Here is a 27,468-nt window from a genome sequence, read left to right as displayed (position 1 = left end):
ACAATTCTAATTCACAAAAGTGAGTTAAGGCTCTTATAGGCTCTATTTTTATAAACTTTTACGAGTTTAAGTAACTCCTATTGAAATTGGAAAACTTTCCATTTTACTAGGAGTTTATGAATTTGAGTAAATTTTGATAAGTATAATTTAATATATGATTTAGTTACTCATGTCATGTGTTTGTAATATGTTTTAGTTTTTTTTAGGAGTGATATGTATTAGTTTTAAAATGTAAAACATTTATCAATATTATTCTCTAATAAATATTGATCTATTTAAAAATATTCATATTTTAATGCTTTATTATGTAGTATCATATCATATTATATATATATATATATATATATATATATATATATATATATATATATATATATATATTATACCAAAAAAAGTTAAAATAACTTTTAGACTAATTAAGAGATTTTATAAAAAAAAACAACTTAGAAGTTATAACATCCTTAAACTATCTTCAACATATTTTCATAAGCTCTTCAAGATAATTTATCAAACCATCTTATAGCTTGTATGAAAACAACTTGATTAACTATAAACACTAAAAATATTTGATATGACAAGCACTTATTTATTTATTTATTTTATTGGCAAATGTTAGTAATATTAGTCGTTGGGGGTGTTAGTTTCCTGATATTGAACTCAAGACTCCTTCATTGTCTCTTATCTCACCAACATATATCAATTATAAATTTAAGGTTAAAATATGATTTTGATCCCTCCAAATATGCTTCGTTTTGATTTTAGTCCATGTAAATCTTTTTTGTTGTTTTTAGTCCGTGTAAAATATTTTGTTTTTGAAAATAGTCCCTCATTTTGTTTTTGAAAATAGTCCCTAGAGGGACTATTTTCAAAAGTAAAATACTTTGCAGGGATATTTTTAAAAATCAAAAGATTTTGCAGGGACTATTTTTCTAATAAATGGATTCAGTCATCATGTGCCACATGTGCAAATTATCACAAAAGTGGGGTCAGAGAACAAAATCAAAACGAGACATATTTGCAGGGACCAAAAACAAAACAAAAAAATTACAGGGACTAAAATCAAAACAAGGTATATTTGCAGGGATCAAAATCATATTTTAGCCAAAAATTTAATATGCAATATACGCATCGATAGGTAGAATTTCATTGTGGAGCAGATTATCAACCAGAACTGAACATAAACCGAATGAATATTTCAACACGAATACACAGGACAAATAGGTTCAATTATGATTTACATGCAAGACTAGAGCTTCATCAAGATTTACCCCACCTAGGATTCTACCATAAGATAAAATGACCTAACATACACGGCGGACCAGTTAGTACTAATGGACCACCAAAACCAAACTTTTTCACATTTTACCAAATATTATATGCTTGGGGAATGTATGATAGCAGAAAAAGAATCGCTCGAGTATTGAAGCTTTCAAGTGTTTCACCATCTTCAGCCCCCACATGATGATGAAAACAGACACTAACCAGCCTGTCATAACTCCAAACCCAAAAAAGAATACTTCGCAGCTTTACAAGGCTACCATTAATGATTGTAACGGTAACACTAAACATGGCTTTGGGACAAGTTGTCACCATAATTATATACTCGGTCTGGAATGAAATATAAGCAAAAATGGTCCAAAAAGTCGAATGTTTTTGGATTCCATTTTGCTTATATTTCATTTCATTCTAGTATTTGCTCTTGCTGGTGGACCTACAGTAGTCCCAAATTCACTTTAAAATTGAAGGTCAGTGAGTAGAGTTAGATTGTCAGTTACCAAAGTAACACAAATTCAGTAGCACTTGTAAAGTAAACCACACTTCAATTCAACCATACCAAAAGCCAACAGTTTCACACGATTTCTCAAATGATAGATTCAAACTGAATACCTTTCAATTTTCATAGGTACATTTAATAAGTATAAATAAATTGCATGGGTTAAAGAGAGCAAAATAAGCTCAGGGAGATGAGAACACAAATTAACCCCTTTAAGATTTTCATTTTTCAAATAAATTTTCCCACTCATTAATACCATCTTAGTTATAGATTACATGTGCTATGGGCATCAACAGAATGAAGTAAGCATGTGCCTCTTCTTATACATAATGCACATCAGTAGTGTGTAAATTACAAAAATGAAAGAAAAAATAATGAACAGGTACTCAGCTTTGAGAAGATACAGCCCGATCTGAGTCAATCATGGATTTAATATAGAATTCACCTGCCTTGTATGATGACCTTACCATGGGCCCAGATGCCACATATCGAAATCCCTATCACATACGAAGTAGAATTAGTCCATCATTCATACCACATGATCGAGTTATGATTTACTGCTACAAAAAGTTCTTAATAAATTAGAGCTTTTCAAAAAATTAACATAATGCAGCATGCAACAATTAAAAGTAGAAAAATGTGCCATGATTACGCATGCATGGTGATGTACAGAATGCCAGTTACAGAGCTACAATTAAATCTCTATAGGAATGGGCCACCAGGGCATGCTGCTAACTGCTAATTATGGGATAAAAAAGGCCACATTTACTATGGATTAGCAAGACATATTATTTTACACTGACTGAATATGCAAGAACGATGCTGAAAATGACTTTATCTGCATTAACTTTTGAGAAACACATACAAAATTATAAATACCAGCCAGAAGCCTAAATGTTTTATGCCCTGTATTGTGGACAAAATATTACCACCACCAAAAGATTTTTGTAAATACTGACTAAAATCATGATTACGAGAACGCCAACAAAACTATGACAGCTTTGGATGCTAATAGTAATTATTTCTCATCCAGCAAAATACATTCCTTTCATTTACAAATAAATAAAATATTAAAAAAATCAGAACGACGGGAATAAATGCTATAGACATACCATTTCCATGCCAAGAGTCTGATACTTCTCAAAGGCCTCAGGTGTAATATATTCTGATACGGGCATATGGCGTTTTGAGGGTCTCATATACTGACCAAATGTCATCACATCAACGCCAGCTGCTCTCACCTTCTCCATTGTCTTCACAATCTGGTCAGGTGTTTCCCCACAACCTAACATTATTGAAGTCTTGGTGAGGGTTCCCGCAGGGGCATAATCCTTGGCCATCCTTAGAACATCCAAAGACTGATTAAAATTAGCCCGGTGATCGCGCACAGCACTCTGTAGCTCTTCAACTGTCTCAATATTATGCGCAAAGACATCTAATCCTGATTTGGAAACCTTCTCTACACACTCAGCATTTCCTCGAAAGTCGGGGACTGTTGCAACAAAATTAGAGCAACAATCGTCACATGGAGAAATTTATTTTAAGTGAAGTCTCCTTAATAATATAACTTGGCCCCACTCAACCCTATAATGAACATGTGTAACACAAACCAAACTGTCAGATTAATTCCCGTGGCCGTATGCCCAAATCCCAATAGACAAGATTTTTTTTTTAGTTTTAATTAAAAGCCATACTATTAAACAGTAACAGTCACGATAATAAACAGCAGTGTAAGAGAAATTCATCAACAGAAACTCCGTAGGGAATTTTCATTTTAGGTACCACATAATTCACCTCTCTATCAAATAGCTCAAGTTGAAAAAGAAACTCACAAAAGATAGTCCTTCATTTCACATTCATGACCCACTCCCACTACTAGCTCTAACTAAAATCCATATAGACGTCTTTTTATTACACCCGTACCCACCTAGCAAATTCAGGCTTGATCGCTGTTTACTATTAGATAGAAGTTAGAACATGATTCTCACAAATTATCACATTAATCTATTTTTGGGAACTGCATATATTCAAAATGCATACCTAAGGCTTCTATCAGTATGCTAGGTTTCAGTATCTTCAGCTTCTGAACTGTTTCAGTAAAATGACTGCTCCCTTGATCAGGTAAATCATCACGGTCAACACTTGTTATAACAACATAATCCAAACCCCACGATGCAATTGCTTCAGCCACATTGGTGGGCTCATCAGGGTCAGGTGGTGGAGGAGTCCTTGATGTCTTAACATTGCAAAATCTGGAAAATAACATAAATTCATTTTATAACAAAAAAATTCCACACACAACTTCAACTGGTTTTAGGAATACTTACATCCCCCTAAATAACATTCTTATGAGTATGAAATCATAATCCCGGATACTTTCTCAACAAAAAAAAAGTGCAGCCAAACTTTAAAACATTTCCAAGAATAATGTAGTCATGCAAATTAAAAATAAGCTATATACTCTCACGGGGGTATATTTTCTCTACTCATCCATCAGAAATATTTTCATTAGAATTAGAATATGGAAGTTTTTTTTTCAGGGAATCTTTTAGTACCTAGGAATAATTTCGTTTAAACTTGTAATGAACATGAAAATATGATCACATCTACTAAATGCTTAGCAACTAGGTGATAAATGGAGCCACTCAATTCAGCTCATCACTGTAACTGGCATCATTTCATTACAAGTCAGTAAACAACCTAAGTATTACAACTTGCTTACAACAATTTAAGTAAGATAAATTATATTGAAATCACACAAAGAACAAGAGAAATCCGTAACGTGTGTGCATGCGCATGCACGTGTGTTACAAGGATAAACCAGTTTGAAATTCAAACTTCAACCACTTGTTCAGTTGTTCTGTGAAACTATGCTTTGAGCCATAAAAGAAACCACAAAGCTTAGAATACATGAGTGCACTAGATTATGCATTCATAAGGACCGTCAAGCACCAAATCTTCTAGATGAATGTAATTAGCACTTACTAAATTATGCAAAAAAATCCATGGGATTTGGAACTGAATTGTTAGTACTGCAACCTTGACTCATCGGCGTAATCAACAATTGCATATCAAAATTGTATTAGAGCTCCAATATCATTCAATGAGATTATACTTCAAAGATGAAAAGAACATAAAACTTGGAGGAAATTGATCAACATTCTCATCCATTATTCAAGAATGACAAATTCAGTAGTTAGATACACCTTCTTGTCACTATTATATGCAAAAAACCACTTTATAGATTCATTGAATAACTTATGTATCTATATAGACCAGATACATCAGTTAGTGAATAAACCATCAATTTAGTCTCTAAACTATAAAAATGTTCTAAATAGTCCCTAAAATATGCAAAATCCGTCAATTTAGCCCCTACAGTATGTGAAAATCCATCAATTTGGTCCCCAGTCTCAATACTATGGACTGAATTGATGGATTTTATATAGTTTAGGGACTAAATTGGTGAGAGGTTGATAGTTCAAGGACTAAACTGATGGGTTTTTTCGGTTATTAAATTAATCTAAAAAGTGGTTTTTTGCTTATAATAATGACCGGAGGGTATACACTGATACACATTTGTCTGTTTGAAAACTATGGAGCCACTCAATTCAACGTATCATTGCAAACTATTGAACTGACATCATTTCAGCAGAACAAGCCAAACAACCAAAGTGATACAACTTGCTTATACCAATGTCTGTATTTCTCACACGCGCCACACTACATTTCAAATCTATTTAATGTAGCACCAACATTTCATATTGAAGCCATATACAATGTGCAACATGTCACGGTGTTTGACACAACACATTTCGTTGCACTCAATAACTTACATTTCCTTAAATTATCATTGGTGTCTATGTAAGTGTTGGCATCCATGCTTCATAGTTTAATTTATCTATCAAGAATACTAAAACAACATAAAATTGCGAAAATTGAAAAATTGATTGGTTTTAACCTGCAACCTCGAGTACAAGTATCACCAAGAATCATAATAGTAGCGGTAGCGGTACCCGTTTCACCACCAGACCAACACTCTCCCATATTAGGGCACTTCGCCTCCTCACAAACCGTATGAAGCTTCAATTCTCTCAGTTTCTTCTTAATCTGCACATACTTCCAACCACCAGGAATCGATTCCTTCATCCATTTCGGTTTCGGAAGCGGATTCTTCTTCGTTCCAACTTCAACAGAGTATGCGTTGTTCGATTTCAAGGAAATGAAGTCTGATAGGGATGGGGATTCCCTTGCAAGACGAGCTCGGAGTTCGGTCAGATTCTGTGGAAATTCGGAGGATGATACGGTGGTTGTTGTGGTGGCGGTGGTGAAAGAGAAGGGTTTTGTGGTGGATTTGAGGTTTTTAGCGACGGTTCTGAACCGTGAGTACATCATCTCTCTCGTTTCGTTATAGTCACAGATCGCGTGGAAAGATAGATTGAGAAAGAGAGAGGATTCACACACGAATTCTGCTCTCCACCCAAATGATTTTGCCCATTTCCAATGTAAATGACCAAAATACCCCTGCGTGAGTTTACTCAATTCAACCCACACCACTCCTCCAATTCCTCGTCCTTTTTCATTTGCTTCTTATTCCAAATTAGTGAAACTTCCATTTTTATATCAATACTATTCAACAACTTCCTCTAGTTCCATTGAAATGGTGAAGGTTTCTGATATATAACTGAATACAATATCATTATATCAATTTATTGAAAGTGATCTCAAGCTTTAATTAGATACAAAAACTCTTTTTTTTTTTATGGATTCTTCTTCTTAAAGGACGGTGCTTTCAAGCTTTAATTAGATACAACAACTTCCTCTGATTGTGCTTTTTTCTAGAAAATTGAAATTTTGGTGCGAAAACTAGCAACGTGAATTAACTCACACGGAAAATATAACTAGCGTGACTATATGAGTTAACTTCACGCAACGTGATTTAACTCATGCAACGCAAGTTAACTCACGCAGAGACAATATGAACATTTACTTTAGGAATGAACGAAACAATTTGAATAATGAGCTGAATTCTTCACACACGCCAACGCTAATAAACACCAATCACCAATATGGGCCTATAAATGGGCCAACATTTTTTTGGTTTTTGGATGAGAAGTTAAAAATTGCTTTTTATGTATCTAGTATTTGCTTACAAGCACCTCAAACCGACAAAAGTGTCCCCAAACCCCAACGTCAATAAACTATGTTCATTCTCAAATGAGAGTTAACGGTTGTTTCAAACATGTTGTATATAGGAACCGAAAGTGGAAACAGTAATTAATTATCGTTCAAATAAGTTGCATCTGCAATCATTTTCAATTGTCTTCAATAAAAGACAATAAGAAGTTGATGGTAATGAGGAGACAAAATCATTAAAGTGGTAAGTAACTTCTAAGAGCTTCAAATTTTAGATGTAGAGTCTCTTCAAGCCACCAATACATGATGTCACTTAGAAGTCGCGCATGTGGAAATATGCTTTAGAATACAACCAAAGCGTCGAACGGTAATTAATTATCGTTTCTAATAAGAACAAGTATGTTTATGCGTTCTTGTATACGATATGTCTGAAACGACAATTAACTGTTGAGAGTGAACGATAGCTAATATCTATTTGGGATATTTTGGTCAGTTTAAGGTGTAAGTGCCTATAGAGCAACTTTCTTAAAGTTTGTCTCCACGCCTTTTTCTCATGACCTCAAAAAAATACCCATTTCAAAACTTACAGAAAGAAACATATTGTTGGTAACTTATTGGAAGTTTCATTATGGTGATGTAGCTTTCAATAGGTATTGAATAGAAGATGACTTTTCAGTATATCTTGATATAGGTATTTTCGAAAATTTGAGGGAGCAATGATGTGGGAAGAGCAAACTTCTTTAGATGATAGTTCATTTTCAATGAATGTCCAAATGTTGTGGACTTACATAATCGATAAGGAAAATGTTAAAACCACCTACATAAAAAGTTTGTCCACCTCCGTTTTTTACTTTTTCATAAACAATTGAATTTCGCGGATAAGTGTGAGTTGTATACATGAAAAGTTAGATCTAATATGATTTGTTCTCCCTAACTTTTCAGATATCAAGCATACATGACTAAGAGTCATGTTTAATACGTGAAGAGTTATGGAGAATGAATTTTGTTACAATCAATTTTTCATGTACACAATTTACACACTTACTTGAGATTATAAATGTTAAAAATATAAAGGGTTGTAAATTTTAAGATTTATTACATTTATGTACTATTTATCAAATAACTAATTTTTTTAATAATGATGATTCAATAAAATTTTCCATTATTTTTTCAATTTGTTTCAACCAACTCTTTCGTGCTTAATCTTTGTAAAGATTAACGTTGTTTTGAATACAATTTTAATATTATTATTTTCGTCATTGGATTTTTTTCTTTTCCAGTAGTCTGCCGACGTTAACCGTTTTCATATTTCTTACTTCTCAAAGTAAAAAAAATACATTTTATTCTCGCCTTTGAATTTAGAGGTTTTTTTTTCTATTGACAAAAAAATAATATCAAACAACATAAAGAATAAAACATGTAAACATATAAACATTTTATATTTCTGATAACGAGGATCTAGATACATAAAAGATATATATATATATATATATATAATAAAAAATAAAACAAATGGATAGATAAGTAGATATATAATGATGTACCTAGTTCTTCAGGAGAATGTTATTATTCACTGAGAATATATTTTTATTTTTGGTCTAAATTCACTGAGAACATTTAAATGATGAGAATAGTGAGATAGGGTAAAAATAAATATTAATTTTTTTTAAGGAAAAAAAATTAATAGATAGTTTGTATTTATAGTGATATCACATCGCATCATGATAATCTCTCTTGGATGATATGATTTGATTTTGCACGAATTTTTAATTTGTACATGTGAAACTATTAGGTTTTTTTTCCTGAAAAAGTCAAAATATTAGTTTTATTATTGGTTTCTTTCAGGCTATTATCTTTTATTATTTAAACTTTTAATAATTATGACAAATTTTCTTTATTTTGGGTAATTCCTATTGACAATAATAATCTAGTAGAATACTTTAAATTTATTGTGCATGTCTAAAATTAACCACATATGTGATTTGAATTACAAACCCATTTAAATGTGATTTTATTTTATTTCATAAAAAATGTAGTTATATTTTTTTTAGTAGAATTAATTTTTTTTGGCGTCACCCTCTTCTTTTACCAGGAAAAAAAGAATTAATTTTCTTTTTTGACGAAAAAAGGATATTATTATTATTTTCTTAAATATTATTTATCTTTCATATATTATGAGAGGAGTGGTAGCATTGATTGATCATTACAATCAATTGTGACCACTGACCCTAGTTCTGCAATGTCATTATGTTGTGCTCTTCTTCCTCTCATAGCTATCGATTAATGCCAACAAAACATATAATCAACTCCTTCTTAAACTCAATTATATACAACGAGGAATCGAAACCTAAAAATGAAATGTTCTAAAAGATTTTGTGATGAAAATCTATCTTTCTCAACTCAAGTAAATATTCTTAAAAACTCGCTATTAATTCGGATCATACGGTGGCATGTAGAGTTTACTGAATCATTGACAGCACCATCTTCTTTCTACTGTTACTAAATTGACTGGTATATTGGATGATAATCACATATTAAACAAATATTCTTTACAACACTCTTAGTAACATTGTTATTATTAATTAAAATGATGAAGTCATTGATTTTTCATAGCTTTTTGCCTCCATTGATTTTTTGGATTAGATAAGTTTTATGTCTTAGTTTATGAAGTCATCGATTTTTCATAGACTTGCAAATTAGCTGCGCAACAATTATCTTAAATTAAATAAATAATTTTTATTTTAATTAGACTTAAAAGGTAATTTCTCCTTTACAAAATGTTCGTCATTTCCAGCCCCTTTGTGTTGGGTTCCATCACCGCACTGCATAGTTACATTACATTTCTATCGTTGGATCTTTATCACTTCACCTTTCAAAGCAATCATCGTCCAAACATGGGTATGTAACATATAAAACATGTCAATTATTTTTGGTGAAATAATTATTGAATTCAATGGTCAAATGACGCATTGAAGTTTAAAGTTTACGTGTGAAAAAGTTACCTTCTTTTTAATTAAACGGCGAATTTTTTTTCTTTCTTTTCCTTTTTATCGATGGGCATATATGAATTAATTTAATTTTTCCTGAAAAATATTAAGCAACTGCGAAATTAAAAGGTTCAAAATCATCAATGTCCATAATAAATTTATGATAAAAAATTAAGGTCCAAATCCCATCTCAATAGATATGTGTAGAAAATCTTCAAAAGTAATTTTCGGTTTGATTCAACCAAAATTCATCGGAGAGGACGTGATTTTTCATGTCTAAAAAAAAAAAAAATGTAAATCAAAATATGCAGAATCAATATTTTAAAGCTCTTTTAACCCATTTTCCTTCCATATCAATGAAGCACACAAGTGAGCTCTTCGTTGCAGATCTAAACATGAGATACAAATCGTTGTTGTTATCTGCTTTGCTCTCGTGGATCAGAATAAGCAGGATATTTAACATGTAGACTAGACAACAAACCACAGAAATAGACAACGAAATTGAGGTTACCGGTTGTTGCAGGTCATATCCACAGACTAACCAATGGACACTGTTTTTGGGTCCATGTTAATGGCTCTCTAAAAATATTACCTTAGTTTTTACTTTTATTTTGATGATTAAATTCGCACAACGTTTTTGAGCCGTCAAAATACACTACCTCATATGGATTGACTCACCAAGTCCCATAAAATCTATGAAGTCTAGATACTCCAAAACGGAGACGTACCCGTATCGGATACGTATTGGATACCGATACTCCACGGATACTCGCGGATACGCACCCACGAAGTATCGGAATTAATTATTTAAATTTTTAAAAAATATTTTAACGAATACTTATACGATACTTCGCAGATACACAAGGATATTTACAAGATACTTCACATATATGTATCCTAGAAAAAGATGAAGAGTAAAAGAGTGAGACAATGTTGTAAACATTCAATAGAGATGTATATGATTCAATTTTGGATATGCATCACTAGAATTGTTTCTTGATGAATCACTTAAAATTATACTTCTTGTGGACAAAGGTAACGAGAGAGGTGATTCAATTGATCAACATTAGATAAAAAATTCACGTATCCGCGTACCCGTATCGTATAGTACTCGTACCCGTATCTGTATCCAGCCTTCATAGCATAAAAGTAGGATTTGAGTCTTTTAGCAAAATTATATCAAATAAAAATTACAGTTTCTCATTTCGCCCCCTATATACTCAAACTTGTCAGAATACACTACCGAAAGCAAACCTACTGTGTGTTTTGGGGGGATTTTGGCAAAATTACAAATAAAATCTCATGCTAGTCCTACTAAATAATCTGATATCACTATTAGGGGTCAAAATGGAATTTTTACCAACTGTCAAGTTTATCTTGAAAAAATGTATTTTCTTTGTTAATGAAAGGGGGCTACCCCCAACCAAAAAACAACTAGAAATAGAATAAGCATGTCAACACAACATTAAAAATAAAAATCAGAAACTTAATACTAGCTTAATCGACATTGGTAACCCTAATCCTTGCTTTGCCAAAAGATCAACAATCTGGCCAGGTTCCCTAAAAAAATAGCTTAAATAAAAGTATTACTAAGATTTACGAATCGCACAAACCGACATCCAACTTGATATTTTCCCCAAAAAGACTATCAAAGACTTATTTGTTATGAATCCCCTTCACATGATGAATCAATCAACCAATGCCCTTTGAAGGAAATAAAATTGTATGCTTTAGTTCTCTTACAATATACATGAGCATCTGAACTGTACTAGTGACTTGCATGAACAACGGAATCTCAAAACAAACGCTTTCATGACTTTGCTCAACCAAACTTACTGTTGGAATGAGACAGAATAGGAACCAGTGTTTGGATCTTGGACTGCTTTAAAGTTGTCTACACTCATCCCAAAGCGGCCCAATAGAGAGTTGCCCATATCTTTCAGTTTTGCTGCATCAAGAAATAATTATGTCTTAAGGAAATGATGATAGTGAAACATGTACTCAGGATCACTTGAAGCGAAGATTAAATACATACAATATAGTGTCACAAACTATTCACAATTTAAGACAACTTTTCTTTTATGAAAAAGAATAATGCATCTAGGTAATCACCAGAAAATAATGAACTAATAATAAGCTTTGATGCTTATGCAGTAGTTCAACGTCCCAAGTGCAATTCAGAAGAATCTTAACCTACTAACTAGTTCTGTCTGGATATCCATAGCACTTCTAAGAGATGAAAATAAATATAATTCAGACAATCTTTATGTTTGGCCTGAAAGACTCCCTAAAATAATATATATAAACCAGCTATAACCTTTATGTTCCGGTTCTTTGCAAACTTGCAACAATGTCAATGGGTCAGTTAATGTTTCTGATTTGTAACTTTATGTTGGGGGCTATATGGAGTCTAGACCCAACATAGTATCGTTCACCTCCTTTACAGGAGTTTGTGTCAGGATGTAAAAAGCATATGTGGAATTGAGTACTACGACTATGAGATTATAGTTTTGTACACTACAGAGCCTTATCATTCAACTGATGCATTTTGGGTTTTAAAAATGTTGAACCACTATCACTTTAAGCATGTTTAAGGGGAAATAACCATTATGTTGTAGATTTGACCATTAGTCTTCAATTTAACAACTCGTTTTTACTCAAATTTACACCTTGCAAGCAAGTTAGTTCAGTTTTGATTCCTAAGAATCATAAACTCCTATGATTCTATTTGTTAGCTACAGAGTTCGACAACCACAGTGTAGACAGCAAATCTCACCTACCTTGATCTGAAATTCAACATTTTATTAGAAGAACGGGGATACAAAATATCACTTTTCAAACCACCTGTCATAGAGGCTGTGGTACCAAACTCAAGAACTATCTATTTACAGATTGAGTTGTTTGACGGAAACACGTGAATTAAACGATGTAGCGCGTCAATAAACAAACATTTAACAACGAAGAAAACAGGGAACGCAATTAAAGCATGGCGACACACCACCATACAAAAAATAAAAATAAAGTACATATGTAAATCTTTGAAAAACAACGAGAAAGACAAAAATACTTACCAATCATTTCTTCCTTCATCTTTTCCCGTTTTACCGCAGCAAGAGGCTCTAACCGTCGAATAGCTTTCCCAGCTTGATCATTTGAGGGATCAATTTCTAAGATCTTTTTCATATCTATCAAGTGAAAGAAAAACTTGATCAAGTGAAAAGAGCTGGTTATGATTATCATGAATAAAAAAAAAAAAAAACTTGTAAGAATCCAAATGCTATTAGTGTGCAAAACACAAAGTCATCCATATTAAAAGCAAAAATAAAAGGGTAACAACAATAACCATCCCGAGGTTAGCAATTAATATTACAGTCACCTCACAACCTTAATTAAGAGACTACAACTCCCTTACTTAGTTATTTGCAAAAGGAAACAGAGTACCCCCAAACAAGGAAGGGTGTCAAGCAAAAGAACTGTACATAAAGTAAAGGTTGTAGATATAATTCTCAAAGATAAACAGTGTCAGGTTTAAGAGGTGAAAACTTGAGAGGACATTGGTATAATTACCCTGCCCTATTATAAAATTTGAACTCACCAGCAATGGCCTCTTCAAAATGCTCAAGCTTTTCATGGGCCTCTCCTCTTCTTACCAAAGCTTTGACATACATAGGATTCAATTCTAACGCTTTGGTGCATTCTTTAACTGTGTTTTCATATTTTCCCTGAGGTATATGTGTCAAAGATAATAATAAACAACTCAGTCAATCACAGACAAAAGAAAAACACAAAGGTGATGCTAGACTCTGTGCCGCAGCAGAGCAACATTATTTGGAATGAAATTAAAATATCAGCATGTATGACAAAAAGTAGAAACAAAGGCAAAACTGAAGAATGAGGTTTCGACTGCCATTCTTATCATCTTTTGCTTAAACAGGTCTTTTGATCGAAGCAAATTGGGATCCAACTTTGCTGAGATTTATAGCATCAGGGAGCTAATAAGTAATAACTATGTACATACCTCAGCTAATATATAGTAAATTAATACCTATCCTCAAATTTGATTTCTAGTTCTACAAGAAACTTGGTTGATACTCGTACATAAATATAGTAACTATTTTTAAAACATGTTAAATTGCTTATGATTGGGTCAAAATGGCCACGTCTCTAAAGGTGTCCCCTTTCCTGAAATTAAACTTGTTATGTTATCAGAGACGATATACTCTACAGCCTACACTTCCTTTTTCTGCTGCTGCTGCTCATGACTGTTTCTAGTTCCAGGGAATATTAATCTCGGGTATGAAGGTTTCACGGAAGTATTCTTTACTTTTTTCGTGATCCTTGTTTCAGCTAAACTTTTACATTTTCGCAGATATTTTATCATCCACATGGTAATTTACCTCTATAAATTAAATTATTAAGAGTTTGATAATAACTATACAATGACAACACAAAATGGTTTTAGACAGATGTTTGATCATATTTCAAGTTCTTGTCACATAATATTATTTCTTTAAACCTGTTTAGACTTTAGACTGTGTTAAACGATAAAATATGATTAGAAATTAATGGAAAATAAAATTTACCCTATCAATGTTCGGTTATTAAACCAAATTTTAATTAAAATAATTTACGTTGAACAAAAGAATATTAGCACATAATTTTTAGTTTATTATTCTTCCGGATTAGTATGTACGAAAAACCTAAAAGAGCTGAATGCAAAACCAACTTAGGACATCAACTTATAGTTGTGACCTCTCACATGAATTCAAACATATAAAGGTCAAGAGCTAGACAGACCACTAGGCAGAGGCAGTCAAGCAAAAGCAAATTGAGATAAATATCTTATCTGGTTGATAAGTGAAAAAGCTATTCTCATTAACAACACAAAAGAATGTCATACCATTTTCAGAAAGCACACTCCACGGTTTGCATGGCATATTGAGCGTATTTCCACAGAGGAAGGCATGTCTGGCGCAACTTCTAAAGCAAGTTCATATTGTGTTAATGCCTCCTCATACTTTGCATCTACAAAAAGTTTGTTCCCTTCTACCTTTGCTTCATTTGCTTGAACCAATGCTTTCTGTTACATAAAACATACCACTCAAAAACTATCTTTCATCATAAGAAAACATTTCTTTAAGAAATCAAATCAGTATTAAAAAGCTGGTGAAAAAATTATTTTTCACAAACAACCAGCTTTCTTTTTCCACTAGTGAGAATTAGCAATAATCTAGCTGTGGAAACCTGTTGCCAGAAAGTTCATAACCATGACAAGTTCAAGGAAGAGTTAGACCCATAACGGGTCTATTGTATTTACAAGGGACTAATTCTACAACTCAAATATGTAACCTTCTAGTCACCCGAAAATGATTTCAATTGTTGTGCACCAAGGCTCCCCTTCAACATTAATAGGCATGCACACAGAATATTAAGGCCCTGTTTACTTTGTGAAAAAAAAAATCTATTTTCATTTCCTTGTGTTAATTTTACTTGCTAATAAAGAAATTGAAGAGAACAATTGTGTGCATTTTATAGAAACAATGACATGCCAAAAGAATTGTTTTCATTATTTCCAAAAATGCATCACATTCCTAACTAGCATTTCATCTTCTCTCCATCACAATGGTTGATTTCAAGAGTCTCGCATCTTCTTACTACCATGTTAAAATAAACACAGATTTTAGAAAATGAAAACATAAAGAATTTTTGCAAAGTAAACGGAGGAGCCTAAGTTGGTTTTTCAACGCTTCAACATTGTTAGAAAGTAGAAACAGACCCGAAATTCCAAATACAATTAAGACAAAAGTATACTGAACAATTTTAGTAGACCAAAAATGTATAGAATAGAACCTCTCTCCAACTTGGGTTATTGGAGAACCCCTCATCCCCAATTGTGACATGACTCCTTAAACCCATCAAACCATGGCTACCTCCCTTCAACTAGGTTTATGCAGGGAAAACCTCTTGCACCTTAAACTCTGTTTGCGAGTTTGGAGGAGAAGAGATGGAATGACTTTGGGGGATTTAATTTTCTTCATAACACAAGATCCCCCTTAAAATGAGGAAACTAAAAAATTATAAAGAAGGAGGATTTTGGAGGGTTTAGATAATTTCTTCAAATTCAATCTATGTTTTTATAATACTCTAAAAATTAAAAATATATTAATCATAAACATTCATCTATCATTCTCTACAAATTACAAAATCACTATTTCAAAAAAGATGGACGATTTCCCTATTTTCCCCCTCCCCTCCCCTTCCCTCCAAACTCGCAAACAGAGCCTAAAACTTATCAAACCAGAGGATTTCTACTTCTCTTCATGCCTTAATTTTCTCTCATATCAGTAGAAGATGATAGTATAAGAGTGTAATAAGGCCCCGTTTGGACAAACAACAAATTAAGCTCATATGTTATAAGCGCTTATCATATAAAGGGTCGGTTTTGATTGGCTTATTTTTTAGCTTACGAAAAATAGCTTATGCAAATAAATAAGCTTTTATGTTAACTCATAAGTTCTCACTAACGAAAATTGTATCTTCATATGCTATTTTTTCCTAAACTACCTTGACAAGCTTATGAATAATACATAATTATTTATTTGCATAAGCTGTTTTGCATAAGCTCAAAAATAAGTCAATCCAAACGGGCACAAAGAACTTATGTATGAATTATTCCTATAATAAAATATAAAATAAAGTAAAGCTGTTTTCACATAAGCTATTCTACAGAGCTATGGAAATAAGCTGAAAAATCGAAAATAAAAGTAACTAGCATAAAAATTGCAGCAATCAGTAGAACCCAAAAACTAACAAAACCCAAAATTTCGAAACCTGTTTCAGTTCCTCATCGTCAATGGAAGCATCATCAGAGGAAATGATTCTCTGAGAATCTCTCTGCTCCTGTTCCTTCTCATTCTCTTGCTCTGTCTGTTGGTGGCTTTGCTGATCACGATGATCTTCTTCCTCGTGTTTGATTGCTCCGCCGCCGTCATTGGCGTCGACGTCACTGCCGAGATCGGTGTCACTGGCGGTTTCAAAGCCGTCGGAAACGTCGTTGGTTGAAGCTGCGGTGGAGGGAATTTCGTTTCGATCTTCGATTACTACCATCTTCGAGAAGGTTTGCTGTGGAAAGATTTGTTTGGATTAAAAGTGATTCTTTGTTTTGAGATTGCTAATTACACTGATTTTAAAACTGTTTTTTTTTTCCTTATAAAATATATTTTATGCAAGTTTGAATTTGAATAAAATTATTTTGATTTAAAATTGTTTTTATAATAATTTATTTATTTGTGTAGCTTATCGATTAGAATTCACCTCTTTCTTAACAAAAAAAAAAAAGAATTCATCTTTTTTGAGACGAATAAGTGCTACGAAATATTTTCATCATTTTCATTTTAACTTTAAGTTCGCGACTCCTTTGTTAGAATAAACTTTTCATTTTAAGTGAGATTTTTTATGAAAATTAAAAATATATATCTAGCAAATATATAAAGTTTGGTTTTTTATGTTACGTCTCACTTTAATATTTATTCTCAATATTTCTTTTTATTTTTATCCTTTTTAAAATCAATATTTTATTTGATATAAATATTTCAACAAACTTCGTATATTAGTTTGATCTTCATTGTTTGAATTGAATGAATTTTCCTTAATTGATTATGTTTGATGATTTATGGTGAAAATACCATGAATCCCTAGGATGTTTGTGTTGTCTTGCTACTTATGTGGAGTAATGGTAACTTTGTGAAATTGATCCAATTTAGTTATAACTTATTCCGTGAGCTTGATTCAGTTGGTAGGGACAATTCATAATATATGCAGCGGTCGAGATTCAAACATCAACACGCCACTTCTCCATTACTACCTTCGTCCCTAATTATAGGGTCCTTTTGAAAAAATAACGGGAATTAAGATAGTGGATATTTGTATTAAATATGTTTGTAATTAGTATTGTTTTTACAATTTTATCCTTTAAGAGAGAAATGATTTATGTTTTCAACATGTTATTTATTGTTGATTGAAAAAAAAGATGTATAATTAATAGGGACATGTATGTAAAGAAATAATTAATGTAGTTGGAAATAGAAAAGGGATCTTATAAAAAGGGACAATTTTTTTCAAAAGGATCTTATAATTAAAGACAGATGTAGTCTTAAATTGTGTGAGCTTCGATCACTATTCTACTTAACAAAAAAATAATGGTGGATTGTTATATCCATGTCATCTAGCTTATTAGTTTACCCTGAATTATATGGACCTGTTTTGCTAGCTTATAATAAAGCTTTGCTCTTTACTACTCCCACATGTCCTTATTATAAGAAACAAAACCAAAAAACATCAAAACCAATACAATCATTGATTAAAGAAACTTTTTGAATATTTTTACAAATATATCCTCATAAAAAATTGTGAAACATTAAATACACATACTAATATTAAAAAGAGAAGTATTAAATGAGGGATATAAAAGTCTTTTAAACAATAAATACACCTTAAAAGTTGTGAATTTTTCTTATAAATTGGACCAAAATTTTTTTTTGAAATTTTTCTTATAATAAGGACCGAAGGGAGTATTATTGAAGCGTTGACAGTGGACTTTTGTTATTATTATATTTTTATTTTAACAAAACAAGATCATGTAAACAAATAACTTTTTAAAATACTAAGAACCTGAAATTAAGTGGAAAGAAGAGCATAGAGCATGGGTCAAGAGGGTTAGGAGTAGGGTTGGGAATAGGTCAGGCCGGCCTACAGGGGTCTATGGCCTGGCCTGTTTAAGCCTGGCCTGTTTATTAAAAAGGCTAGGCTTAGGCTTTTTAAAAAGCATATTTAAGTAAATAGGCCAAGCTTAGGCTATCAAAAAAGCCTATGAAGCCTAATAGGCCGGCCTGTTTATGCATGTTAGGTTTCATAGTGGACTTTTTAAATAGGCTTTAAAGATTTATAGTGAAAAGGCTTTTAAGGCCTTATAGTAGTGATAGACAAGTCTTACACTGAAATAGGCTTTGACGCCTATTAAGCCTATTTAAAAGTAGATAAAATGGAATGTTTAGTGACTTTAATAGTAAGTAGACCTGTAAATAGGCTTTCAGGTCAGGCCAGACTTTTAAATAGGTCAGGCCAGGCCAAAAAAATAGGCCTATGAAAGGCCATAGGCCAGGCTCAGGCCTGCAAATTTTTTTGTAGGCCAGGCTCAGGCCTATCAAAACCTGGCCTATTCCCAACCCTAGTTAGGAGGAGATTTTGAAAGAAAAAAAACCTGTAAGTTCTCGCCAGTTTCTTCAATCCAGCAAATGTGAGTTCCTTTAATTATGCTTTGATTCTTAAATAAGAGTAAGAATTTGGTATGAATCTTGAAGGAATTGGTAATTATAGTTAAGATGTAGTGTGGTTGCTATAAATTTATTTTGGGACTTTTAGTAACATAAACAAGGTGTTGTTTTGTTTGGTAGAGTGGAATGAAGTTTATCTTGGCATTTTGGCTTTCTATAAGAGTTGATTAATGGGTTTGATTTTGGTTTCTTGAAGTTGACGTGAATGCAACAACTTTGTATGCTTAGTTTATTCATCCATGGATAACTAATTGATAGTAGGTGAATGAGGGGGACAAACTATATCATGATTTGAAGGAATGGATGAGTTTATAGTTTTGGTGCTTGTGATTTTTGCTATTTCTTTGATAAAAAATACTCCAGTCGTATTGATCTTGTTGTTTGCTAATTGGAGCCAAGAATATAGTGATTTAAAAATTTGGAGAAGGACAAGAGGCTCAGATGGCTAATTGATAAAGTCATGGCTTCAAAATGAATTGTTATTGATGTAGGTAAAGTTGTGTTGTTGAATAAAGTGGGTTATTATTGTTAAAAATGATTGTGCTTGAATGTTATGGATTATGAGCAGAAATTCGTATGGACATACATGTGGTAATTGAGTCATAACTTAAGCTTTCTAACCCAGAATTATTTAGTTGTTGGATTTTTAGAATCTTCACTCAATTCCCTTCTGGTTGGATATCAATTTCGTATGGTATCGATTAATAATGAGTTCTGAAAATGCATTTGAAGTCGAGGGTACTGATGCTTGAAATTGCAGGTGTGGACCCTGCGGGTTTTGACGTACGAGAGCTATTCGAGATGGTACATGAGGAGTTCATGGCAGGGATATCTCCTAACCAAGTTACCCTAATTTTATGGAGGTTCTGGAATGCTTGAAAGGATTGGACCTAAAGGTTGTGTGCGGAACAACATAGCACGAAAGAAATAAGAATTTGGCGAAAGCTTTAAGCTGAGCATAAGCTGTTTTAGAGAATTCAGATTATCGAGGTGAGTTCCTTTTAGCATAGAACTTTCCCTTGGGTAGGTTGTAAGTTTATGAACTGTGAGACAACTGACTCAGGTCTAACTATATATATTAGTTGCCCAAATTGTGTAATTGTTGCTGATTATATTTGTAATAAACTGTATGCAAGCTCTTTTTACTTGAAATTCCGTGTGCTCAATGATGGCTGAGGAATAAGTTGAAGGTTACAATTGTGCAACCGGTTGCACTACTCCTTGCAACCGGTTTCATTCTTTGGCAATGGTGCAACAGGTTGTTGTGTGAAAATTTTGCTAAAACTCAGTCGATCATTGAGTATACGATTGTTTTGGATCATATGGTGATAATACAAACATAATGGAAATGCAATGACACAAGAGAGCGTGTAATATCAGTTTATGTATGAATGTTAGTGGGGAAATGCTACTAACCCCATGGGAAAATACTTTATGATACATATATGAGTAAGTATGATCAGAAACATATCAGATATATGTCACAGGAAATTATGTTCGGATAATATATTCAGACTATATGTTCATATTATAATCAAATAAGTTATAGCTCAGACAAGCTCCATATTATGCCTGGATGGGAATAAGTTCCAAATGGATGGTCCACTTCTGCCAGTTGAAGTGGGAGTATGTTCCGACTGGGTGGCCCACGCGGCGGCAAGAGGAGTCCGATTATAGCTCAGATAGAGAATTTAGCCGGTTATCAGATCGAATGTATTCGGGGTTACTCTAGTCGGATCCATTCCGTAAAATGAACTCATATAATAATTGTTTGTTAAACGATAACATTCTAACTTAATTATGAATATGATGAATATGTTTATGACAAAACAGAACAGTATATCCTTAAATTATGTACATGTACACACATATGGCGATCATAGGCTCCCCAAGATTGCCTACAACTTAGGATAGGTGGAACTCACTGAGAGATCCTGTCTCACCCCAATCCTTTTATTTTATTTCAGATCAGCAGGTTGTTCGTGGCAAGGAAAGACAAACAAGAGGTTGAATGACTTATCTTCATATGCATGTGTCGTACTAGTTTGGATGGTTTCTTATGCTTCTTCATATGTATTAGATGCATGTATTTGACATATGTTTCAAGTTATCAGATGTATGAACTTGTATTGATGTTTATATTCATTCGGTCGAAATTCTGTTGTAATTTTAATGTATCCAGTACTAAGTTAATACTTACGCTAAATATAGTGTAGGTGTTACATATGAATTATCAATAAATTGATCTTACTACAATGACTTTCAAAATAATTACTGCTTTAGGTTCACCCCCTGTAAAATATTTTTGTTTTGATTTTTGTTTGGCCCAAACAAAAATCAAAACAAAAATATTTTACAGGAGGTGAATCAAAATAAAAATTTTACAGGGGAGAAAACCAGAAATTACCTATATTACAGGGGGTAAAGACCTATTAACCATTTATTTTATTATGTTCTCTTCGTAATGTTACAATATTTTACTTGTCCAATTGTTTCAAATGACTTGTTTTGCTCTCCATGATGAACACATGATTCTTTATACTAGTTCAATATTCTCAAATGATTTAATTATCTAGGGACTACCAAATATTCTTGTTACTTAAGGTCTAGAGTTCTATTTACCTATTGCAGTCGAACTTTTATATTTTAGCGTGTGTGTGTACAGATAGTCATCTAGTGGATAAAAATGGAAGCAAAAACCTCAAAGACATTGGATGGATCTGCACATTTGAGTGGAGTTTCAACACCAACAAATATGGTTGTCAAACAAATGAGATTGGTTGAAGGTGTTAGCGAATCAAATGACTCTGGTCCTGGTATTTATAGGTCCTTGTCCAAGATTTATTTAAACTATAGAAAAAGTGGGATGCCGTATGTTTGATGTTTTATAAGAACGATAAATGGTTGGACTATCCAGAAGATATTGTTGACTTGGTTAAAAAAGACTTCAAAATCAAGAAGACATGCGTGGAGGTAGAGTTAGATGGTCAAAAGGTTTTACTAGATTTTCTACATATGCATAATGTGGATTTCAAAACGGGTTTCAAACAACCCATTGCGTGGATTGATGAGGAAGAGAATTGCTTTTTTCCTGAAGTTTTTGGTGGAGCTATTAAGCAATAGTTAGATGTAGATTTAGATGTTTACACTGAATATATATATGGAAAACTGAATGTGGATTATGTACAGGAGATGTTTCTTATAGGAATGACTATTTTGGGCATTACCGAGTCTGACATTGTTGATATTTACTGCAACTCAAGCATGTTAATGCAAACACGACTGGAGTTATTCCAAAAGCAAGCTGATCTCACAAATGGAATTCAGGGGGAAGCCAATGTTCGCTATGCGTGGATTGCTTGTTCTAAAGATGAACTGTAAAAAATGATGGAATATGGACTTCGTCGCTATGAATTATCTCCATTCAATAATATATATGGATTTCGTGTTCATCTTGCAACTGTGACCCGTCCTTATGCATGGTTAGTTTTCATATGAATGAACATTGAGATTCATACATTATTATTATTATTATTGTTGCTGTTGTTGTTGTTGATGTAGCTGTTTTTTTAGGGAATTTATTGTTGTTGTTGTTGTTATTTGAACGCTAAGAGGATTTAGTTTTTACATGTGTTACAGTTCACTTTATTGTGACGTTGATGAAGATGGAATTAAGTATTTGGTCTTATGTCGTGTCAAAATGGGGAAAATGGAGCTTCTTCGTCCAAGCAATGACCAACGTTGTTCAAGTGGTTATGAATATGAAAATGAGGTGGATGACATTCAAAGCCCATAGCACTATGTGGTTTGGAACATGAATATAAACACACATATATATCCCAAAGACTATTACTTTTCCCACCCTATGTCTTTCCTCGCGCGCCCTATTTTTTCCCAATTTTACCCCTGGTCTGGATTTCGTTTTTCGGATGGTATTGTTAGAATTTTGCAGATGTTTCCGGATTTGAAAATCCGGAATAATATTTTAGGAGAACTTTTGCAATTTTAATCTACAAAATTCGAAAAATAAAATGCAAATAAAATAAAAAATAGAAATAAAAAGACACAAACATAAAAACAACTCATTTTATTAATATATGAACAATACATTACAATAATTTTCAAGTCTTTTAAGCTTATTACATAAGATCCTAAATCTATTTCTAATCTCCTATGAGTCTAATTCTAATCTCATAAGAGCCTAGCCACTGGTATGTGATGGGACATATCAATAGTTTGCCTATTGGAGGAAAACCGGAGGAGGAGGGAAGAGGAGGGCGGGAAGAAGAGAACAATGCCCTTGAGGGAGGTGGGGGGTGCTCAAACTTACGCCCAAGCAGGCCAAGCTAAGAACCACACTGACCCACATGACCCTCAGATGAACCGCGCTTCGTTGCAGCGCGGTTCCATCCTTATTGACCGTTCATACAAACCCTAAAAGTTTTCAACGAGACCCTTATCTATGAAAGACCAACGATGGAAAACCATGGTTGTAGAAGGAAGAGGAGGAGGAGAGAGTGGGAGAGGATGGTGTGAGAAATGGTGGGGTTTCGAAGGCTATATATAGGGAGGGGTGGGTCAAAAACGTTTGGGAGGCCATAAATGTCAAAAAACACGTTTTACCACGTTTTTTTTTTACTTGACCACCGACAAAAACGTATGATGCAGACCACCGGCCATGACTGATGCATTCCGAAATATAAAATCCGGAATGCACATCTGTTTTTCGGAATATATTTTCCGGATTAATGCAATAATGGTGAACGAGAGAAAAGTTGACACTTCCTATAGGGCTAAGGGCGTTCCGGAATGTAAAATCTGGAAAGATTCAGAGCCATTAATGTGGGTTTGGACGGTTGCAACAACCACTAACACGTTTTCATTGACCGTATTTGTTGGAACAAAATGTGTTTCACAATGAACCTTATTAAGTTTTGATGATAACAAGGTATTAAAAATTGTCAATTGGTTATTACTAATAATTGTTCAAGTGTACAGGACCAAAGGCTATTCAAGTTATTTCAATAGGTCTTGGAAGAACAATGGAAAGAAAAAAGAAATTCTGAGCATCTGAAGAAAACTGCTCCTGAAGAGATGACGTCATCAGAAGCAGAACGTCATCAGAAGCAGAAAGTCATCAGAAGCAGAAAGTCATCAGAAGCAAAAGTTTTCATCAGAAGCAATATCTTCACCAGAAGCTACTTTTGATCCTTTAATCAAACTGAAGATTCAAAGTTGCTGATTCTCAATTCAGTCTTATCAAAGAAGAACAAAGAATTGAAAGGGAGGTATCAACGGATATATGGATAGCACTGAGCTCTTGTCTCTCGTTAATAGAGTTGACAAAGTACAAGTGTACAACCACTACCTCCACTACTCTGTTTTCTGTCTACGCTACAAGACAAAACAACAGCCATGCCTGCAGAATTTGTACACTCAAGATGGGAATGAATTTGAAGTTTATTCTTCAAAGGACTACACCCAAATCAGGCAAAGGATCACTGGTGGATAATCAAAGGATTTCAAACGACTCTTTAGACGTGCTGATTATCTCAACGTCTCTTTCACACCTCTATATAAAGGAATGAAGACTTGAAGATTTAAGATAGAGATACATAAGTTTAAAAGCGCCAAAACTCTGTCAATTTGATTCTACAAAGCACACTGAATTTCTGCACTGATTTGATACATCTTAGAAATTCAAAGTCTAGAGTCTTTTCTGTATTGTATTGTGAACACCACTGATTGTATATCAAGTGTTCAATTCAAACTCAATTCTCTGTATTTTTGTTTGATTAGAAGTCTCTTGCCTGCGTGCTTGAGCATTAGAAGTCTCTTGCTTAGTGCTTGAGCATTGGAAGACTCTTGCTTGTGTGCTTGAGCATTGTTTTGTGAAGTCTCATACTTTGAAAGTATTGAGCAGTTGTAATCTTTGTGATTATAGTGAAATCTCCTTGGAAGTGCAAGGGGGACTGGACTACTTCCGTGTTGTGGAAGGAACCAGGATAACTGCTTGTGTCTTTGTCTTTCTTTTCTCTGCTCTGTTCTTTTCCGCTGCAATCTGACTCTGATCATTTCATCAGAAGCAAACAAACTGCTTCTGAAGTTTTATCAGAAGAAGTATTTTTTAAGAGAAAAAGAAAACACAATTCAACCCCCCCTTCTTGTGTTTTTCACCTTCAATTGGTATCAGAGCTTGCTCTGTTATCACAGCACTTAACCGTGTTACAGTTCAAGATCTTTTAGAAAAACATGTCTGGAGATGAGGAATCAGTTACTCCAAAATACACAAGTGTCAAGCATGACTATGATACTGCTGACAAGAAAACAGACTCTGGAAAAGCTCCAAAGTTTAATGGAGATCCAGAAGAGTTTTCATGGTGGAAAACTAATATGTACAGCTTTATCATGGGATTGGATGAAGAGCTATGGGATATACTGGAAGATGGAGTTGATGATCTGGATTTGGATGAAGAAGGAGCTGCTATAGACAGAAGAATACATACTCCTGCTCAGAAGAAGCTTTATAAGAAACATCACAAGATAAGAGGAATCATTGTGGCTTCTATACCTCGCACCGAATACATGAAAATGAGTGACAAATCTACTGCGAAGGCTATGTTTGCTTCTCTATGTGCAAACTTTGAAGGCAGCAAGAAAGTAAAAGAGGCTAAAGCTTTGATGCTAGTTCATCAGTATGAACTTTTCAGAATGAAGGATGATGAGAGTATAGAAGAAATGTACTCAAGATTTCAAACTTTAGTTTCTGGATTGCAAATACTGAAGAAAAGCTATGTTGCCTCTGATCATGTTAGTAAGATTTTGAGAAGCTTACCTTCAAGATGGAGACCCAAAGTAACTGCTATTGAGGAAGCTAAGGATCTAAATACTTTAAGTGTTGAAGATCTTGTTAGCTCACTCAAAGTGCATGAAATGAGTTTAAATGAGCATGAAACCTCTAAGAAGAGTAAATCCATTGCTTTACCATCTAAAGGAAAGACCTCAAAGTCTTCCAAAGCCTACAAAGCCAGTGAATCTGAAGAAGAATCACCTGATGGAGATTCTGATGAAGATCAATCTGTAAAGATGGCTATGCTGTCCAACAAGCTTGAGTATCTGGCAAGGAAGCAGAAGAAATTTTTGAGCAAGAGAGGTAGCTACAAGAACTTCAAGAAAGAAGATCAGAAGGGATGCTTCAATTGTAAGAAGCCTGGTCATTTCATTGCTGATTGCCCTGATCTTCAGAAGGAGAAGTTTAAAGGAAAATCCAAGAAATCAAGCTTCAACTCCAGTAAATTCAGAAAGCAAATCAAAAAGAGCTTGATGGCGACCTGGGAAGATTTGGATAGTGAATCTGGTTCTGATAAAGAAGAAGCTGATGATGATGCTAAGGCAGCCGTTGGGTTAGTGGCAACAGTATCATCAGAAGCAGTATCAGAAGCTGAATCAGATTCAGAAGATGAAAATGAGGTATATTCCAAAATCCCTAGACAAGAACTTGTTGATTCTCTAAAAGAACTTTTATCACTGTTTGAACACAGAACCAATGAGTTGACAGATTTAAAAGAAAAATATGTTGATTTGATGAAACAACAAAAATCAACTCTATTGGAACTGAAAGCTTCTGAAGAAGAACTCAAAGGGTTTAACCTCATATCAACAACATATGAAGATAGACTCAAGAGTCTTTGTCAGAAGCTACAAGAAAAATGTGATAAAGGTTCAGGCAATAAACATGAGATTGCCTTGGATGATTTTATTATGGCTGGAATAGACAGAAGCAAAGTTGCTTCTATGATCTACAGCACATACAAGAACAAAGGCAAAGGGATTGGATATTCTGAGGAGAAATCCAAAGAATACAGTCTCAAGAGCTACTGTGATTGTATCAAGGATGGATTGAAATCCACCTTTGTGCCTGAAGGTACAAATGCTATAACTGCTGTTCAGTCAAAACCTGAAGCTTCAGGTTCACAGGCTAAGATCACATCAAAGCCAGAGAATCTTAAGATCAAGGTAATGACAAAATCTGATCCTAAGAGTCAAAAGATTAAAATTCTGAAAAGATCAGAATCTGTTCATCAGAATCTGATTAAACCAGAATCTAAAATTCTAAAACAAAAGGATCAGAAGAACAAAGCAGCTACTGCTTCTGAGAAAACAATACCAAAAGGTGTCAAACCTAAAGTATTGAATGATCAGAAGCCACTCAGCATTCACCCTAAGGTACAAGGGAGGA

The 27,468-nt window shown here is 33.6% G+C and overlaps 2 protein-coding genes, 1 long non-coding RNA gene and 1 pseudogene across 4 annotated transcripts; 2 read left to right on the top strand and 2 right to left on the bottom strand.

The window, feature by feature from the left end:
- Positions 1–1,965: 1,965 nt before the first annotated feature.
- LOC25487617 (lipoyl synthase, mitochondrial-like) lies at positions 1,966–6,335 on the bottom strand. Its single transcript, XM_013609598.3, has 4 exons — positions 5,736–6,335; positions 3,815–4,026; positions 2,887–3,266; positions 1,966–2,271 (listed from the first exon to the last, which is right to left on the bottom strand). Exons 1-4 carry the CDS (start codon positions 6,167–6,169, stop codon positions 2,161–2,163), a joined length of 1,137 nt encoding a protein of 378 aa, XP_013465052.1. The 5' UTR covers positions 6,170–6,335; the 3' UTR covers positions 1,966–2,160.
- A 5,016-nt stretch (positions 6,336–11,351) lies between these two features.
- On the bottom strand, positions 11,352–17,085 carry LOC25487616 (tetratricopeptide repeat protein 1). The gene is made up of 5 exons (XM_013609596.3): positions 16,729–17,085; positions 14,798–14,977; positions 13,493–13,619; positions 12,969–13,082; positions 11,352–11,845 (listed from the first exon to the last, which is right to left on the bottom strand). The coding sequence occupies exons 1-5, from the start codon at positions 17,002–17,004 to the stop codon at positions 11,730–11,732; spliced, it is 813 nt and encodes a 270-aa protein (XP_013465050.1). The 5' UTR covers positions 17,005–17,085; the 3' UTR covers positions 11,352–11,729.
- Positions 17,086–19,126: 2,041 nt separating this feature from the next.
- On the top strand, positions 19,127–21,396 carry LOC112419032 (uncharacterized). 2 transcript variants are annotated; one of them, XR_005644206.1, is made up of 3 exons: positions 19,127–19,158; positions 19,990–20,219; positions 21,197–21,396. It is a non-coding gene; the product is annotated as an uncharacterized lncRNA (long non-coding RNA). The 2 variants fall into 2 exon arrangements; XR_003009052.2 differs by having other exon boundaries at positions 19,127–19,192.
- A 519-nt stretch (positions 21,397–21,915) lies between these two features.
- On the top strand, positions 21,916–23,073 carry LOC25487615 (inactive poly [ADP-ribose] polymerase RCD1-like; annotated as a pseudogene).
- The last annotated feature ends 4,395 nt before the right edge of the window (positions 23,074–27,468 follow it).

Source organism: Medicago truncatula, chromosome 2 (genome assembly GCF_003473485.1).
Source record: "Medicago truncatula cultivar Jemalong A17 chromosome 2, MtrunA17r5.0-ANR, whole genome shotgun sequence".
Classification (NCBI taxonomy): domain Eukaryota; kingdom Viridiplantae; phylum Streptophyta; class Magnoliopsida; order Fabales; family Fabaceae; genus Medicago; species Medicago truncatula.
The sequence above is the reverse complement of the archived record's forward strand: the minus strand, read 5'-3'. Positions and strand labels throughout refer to the sequence as shown.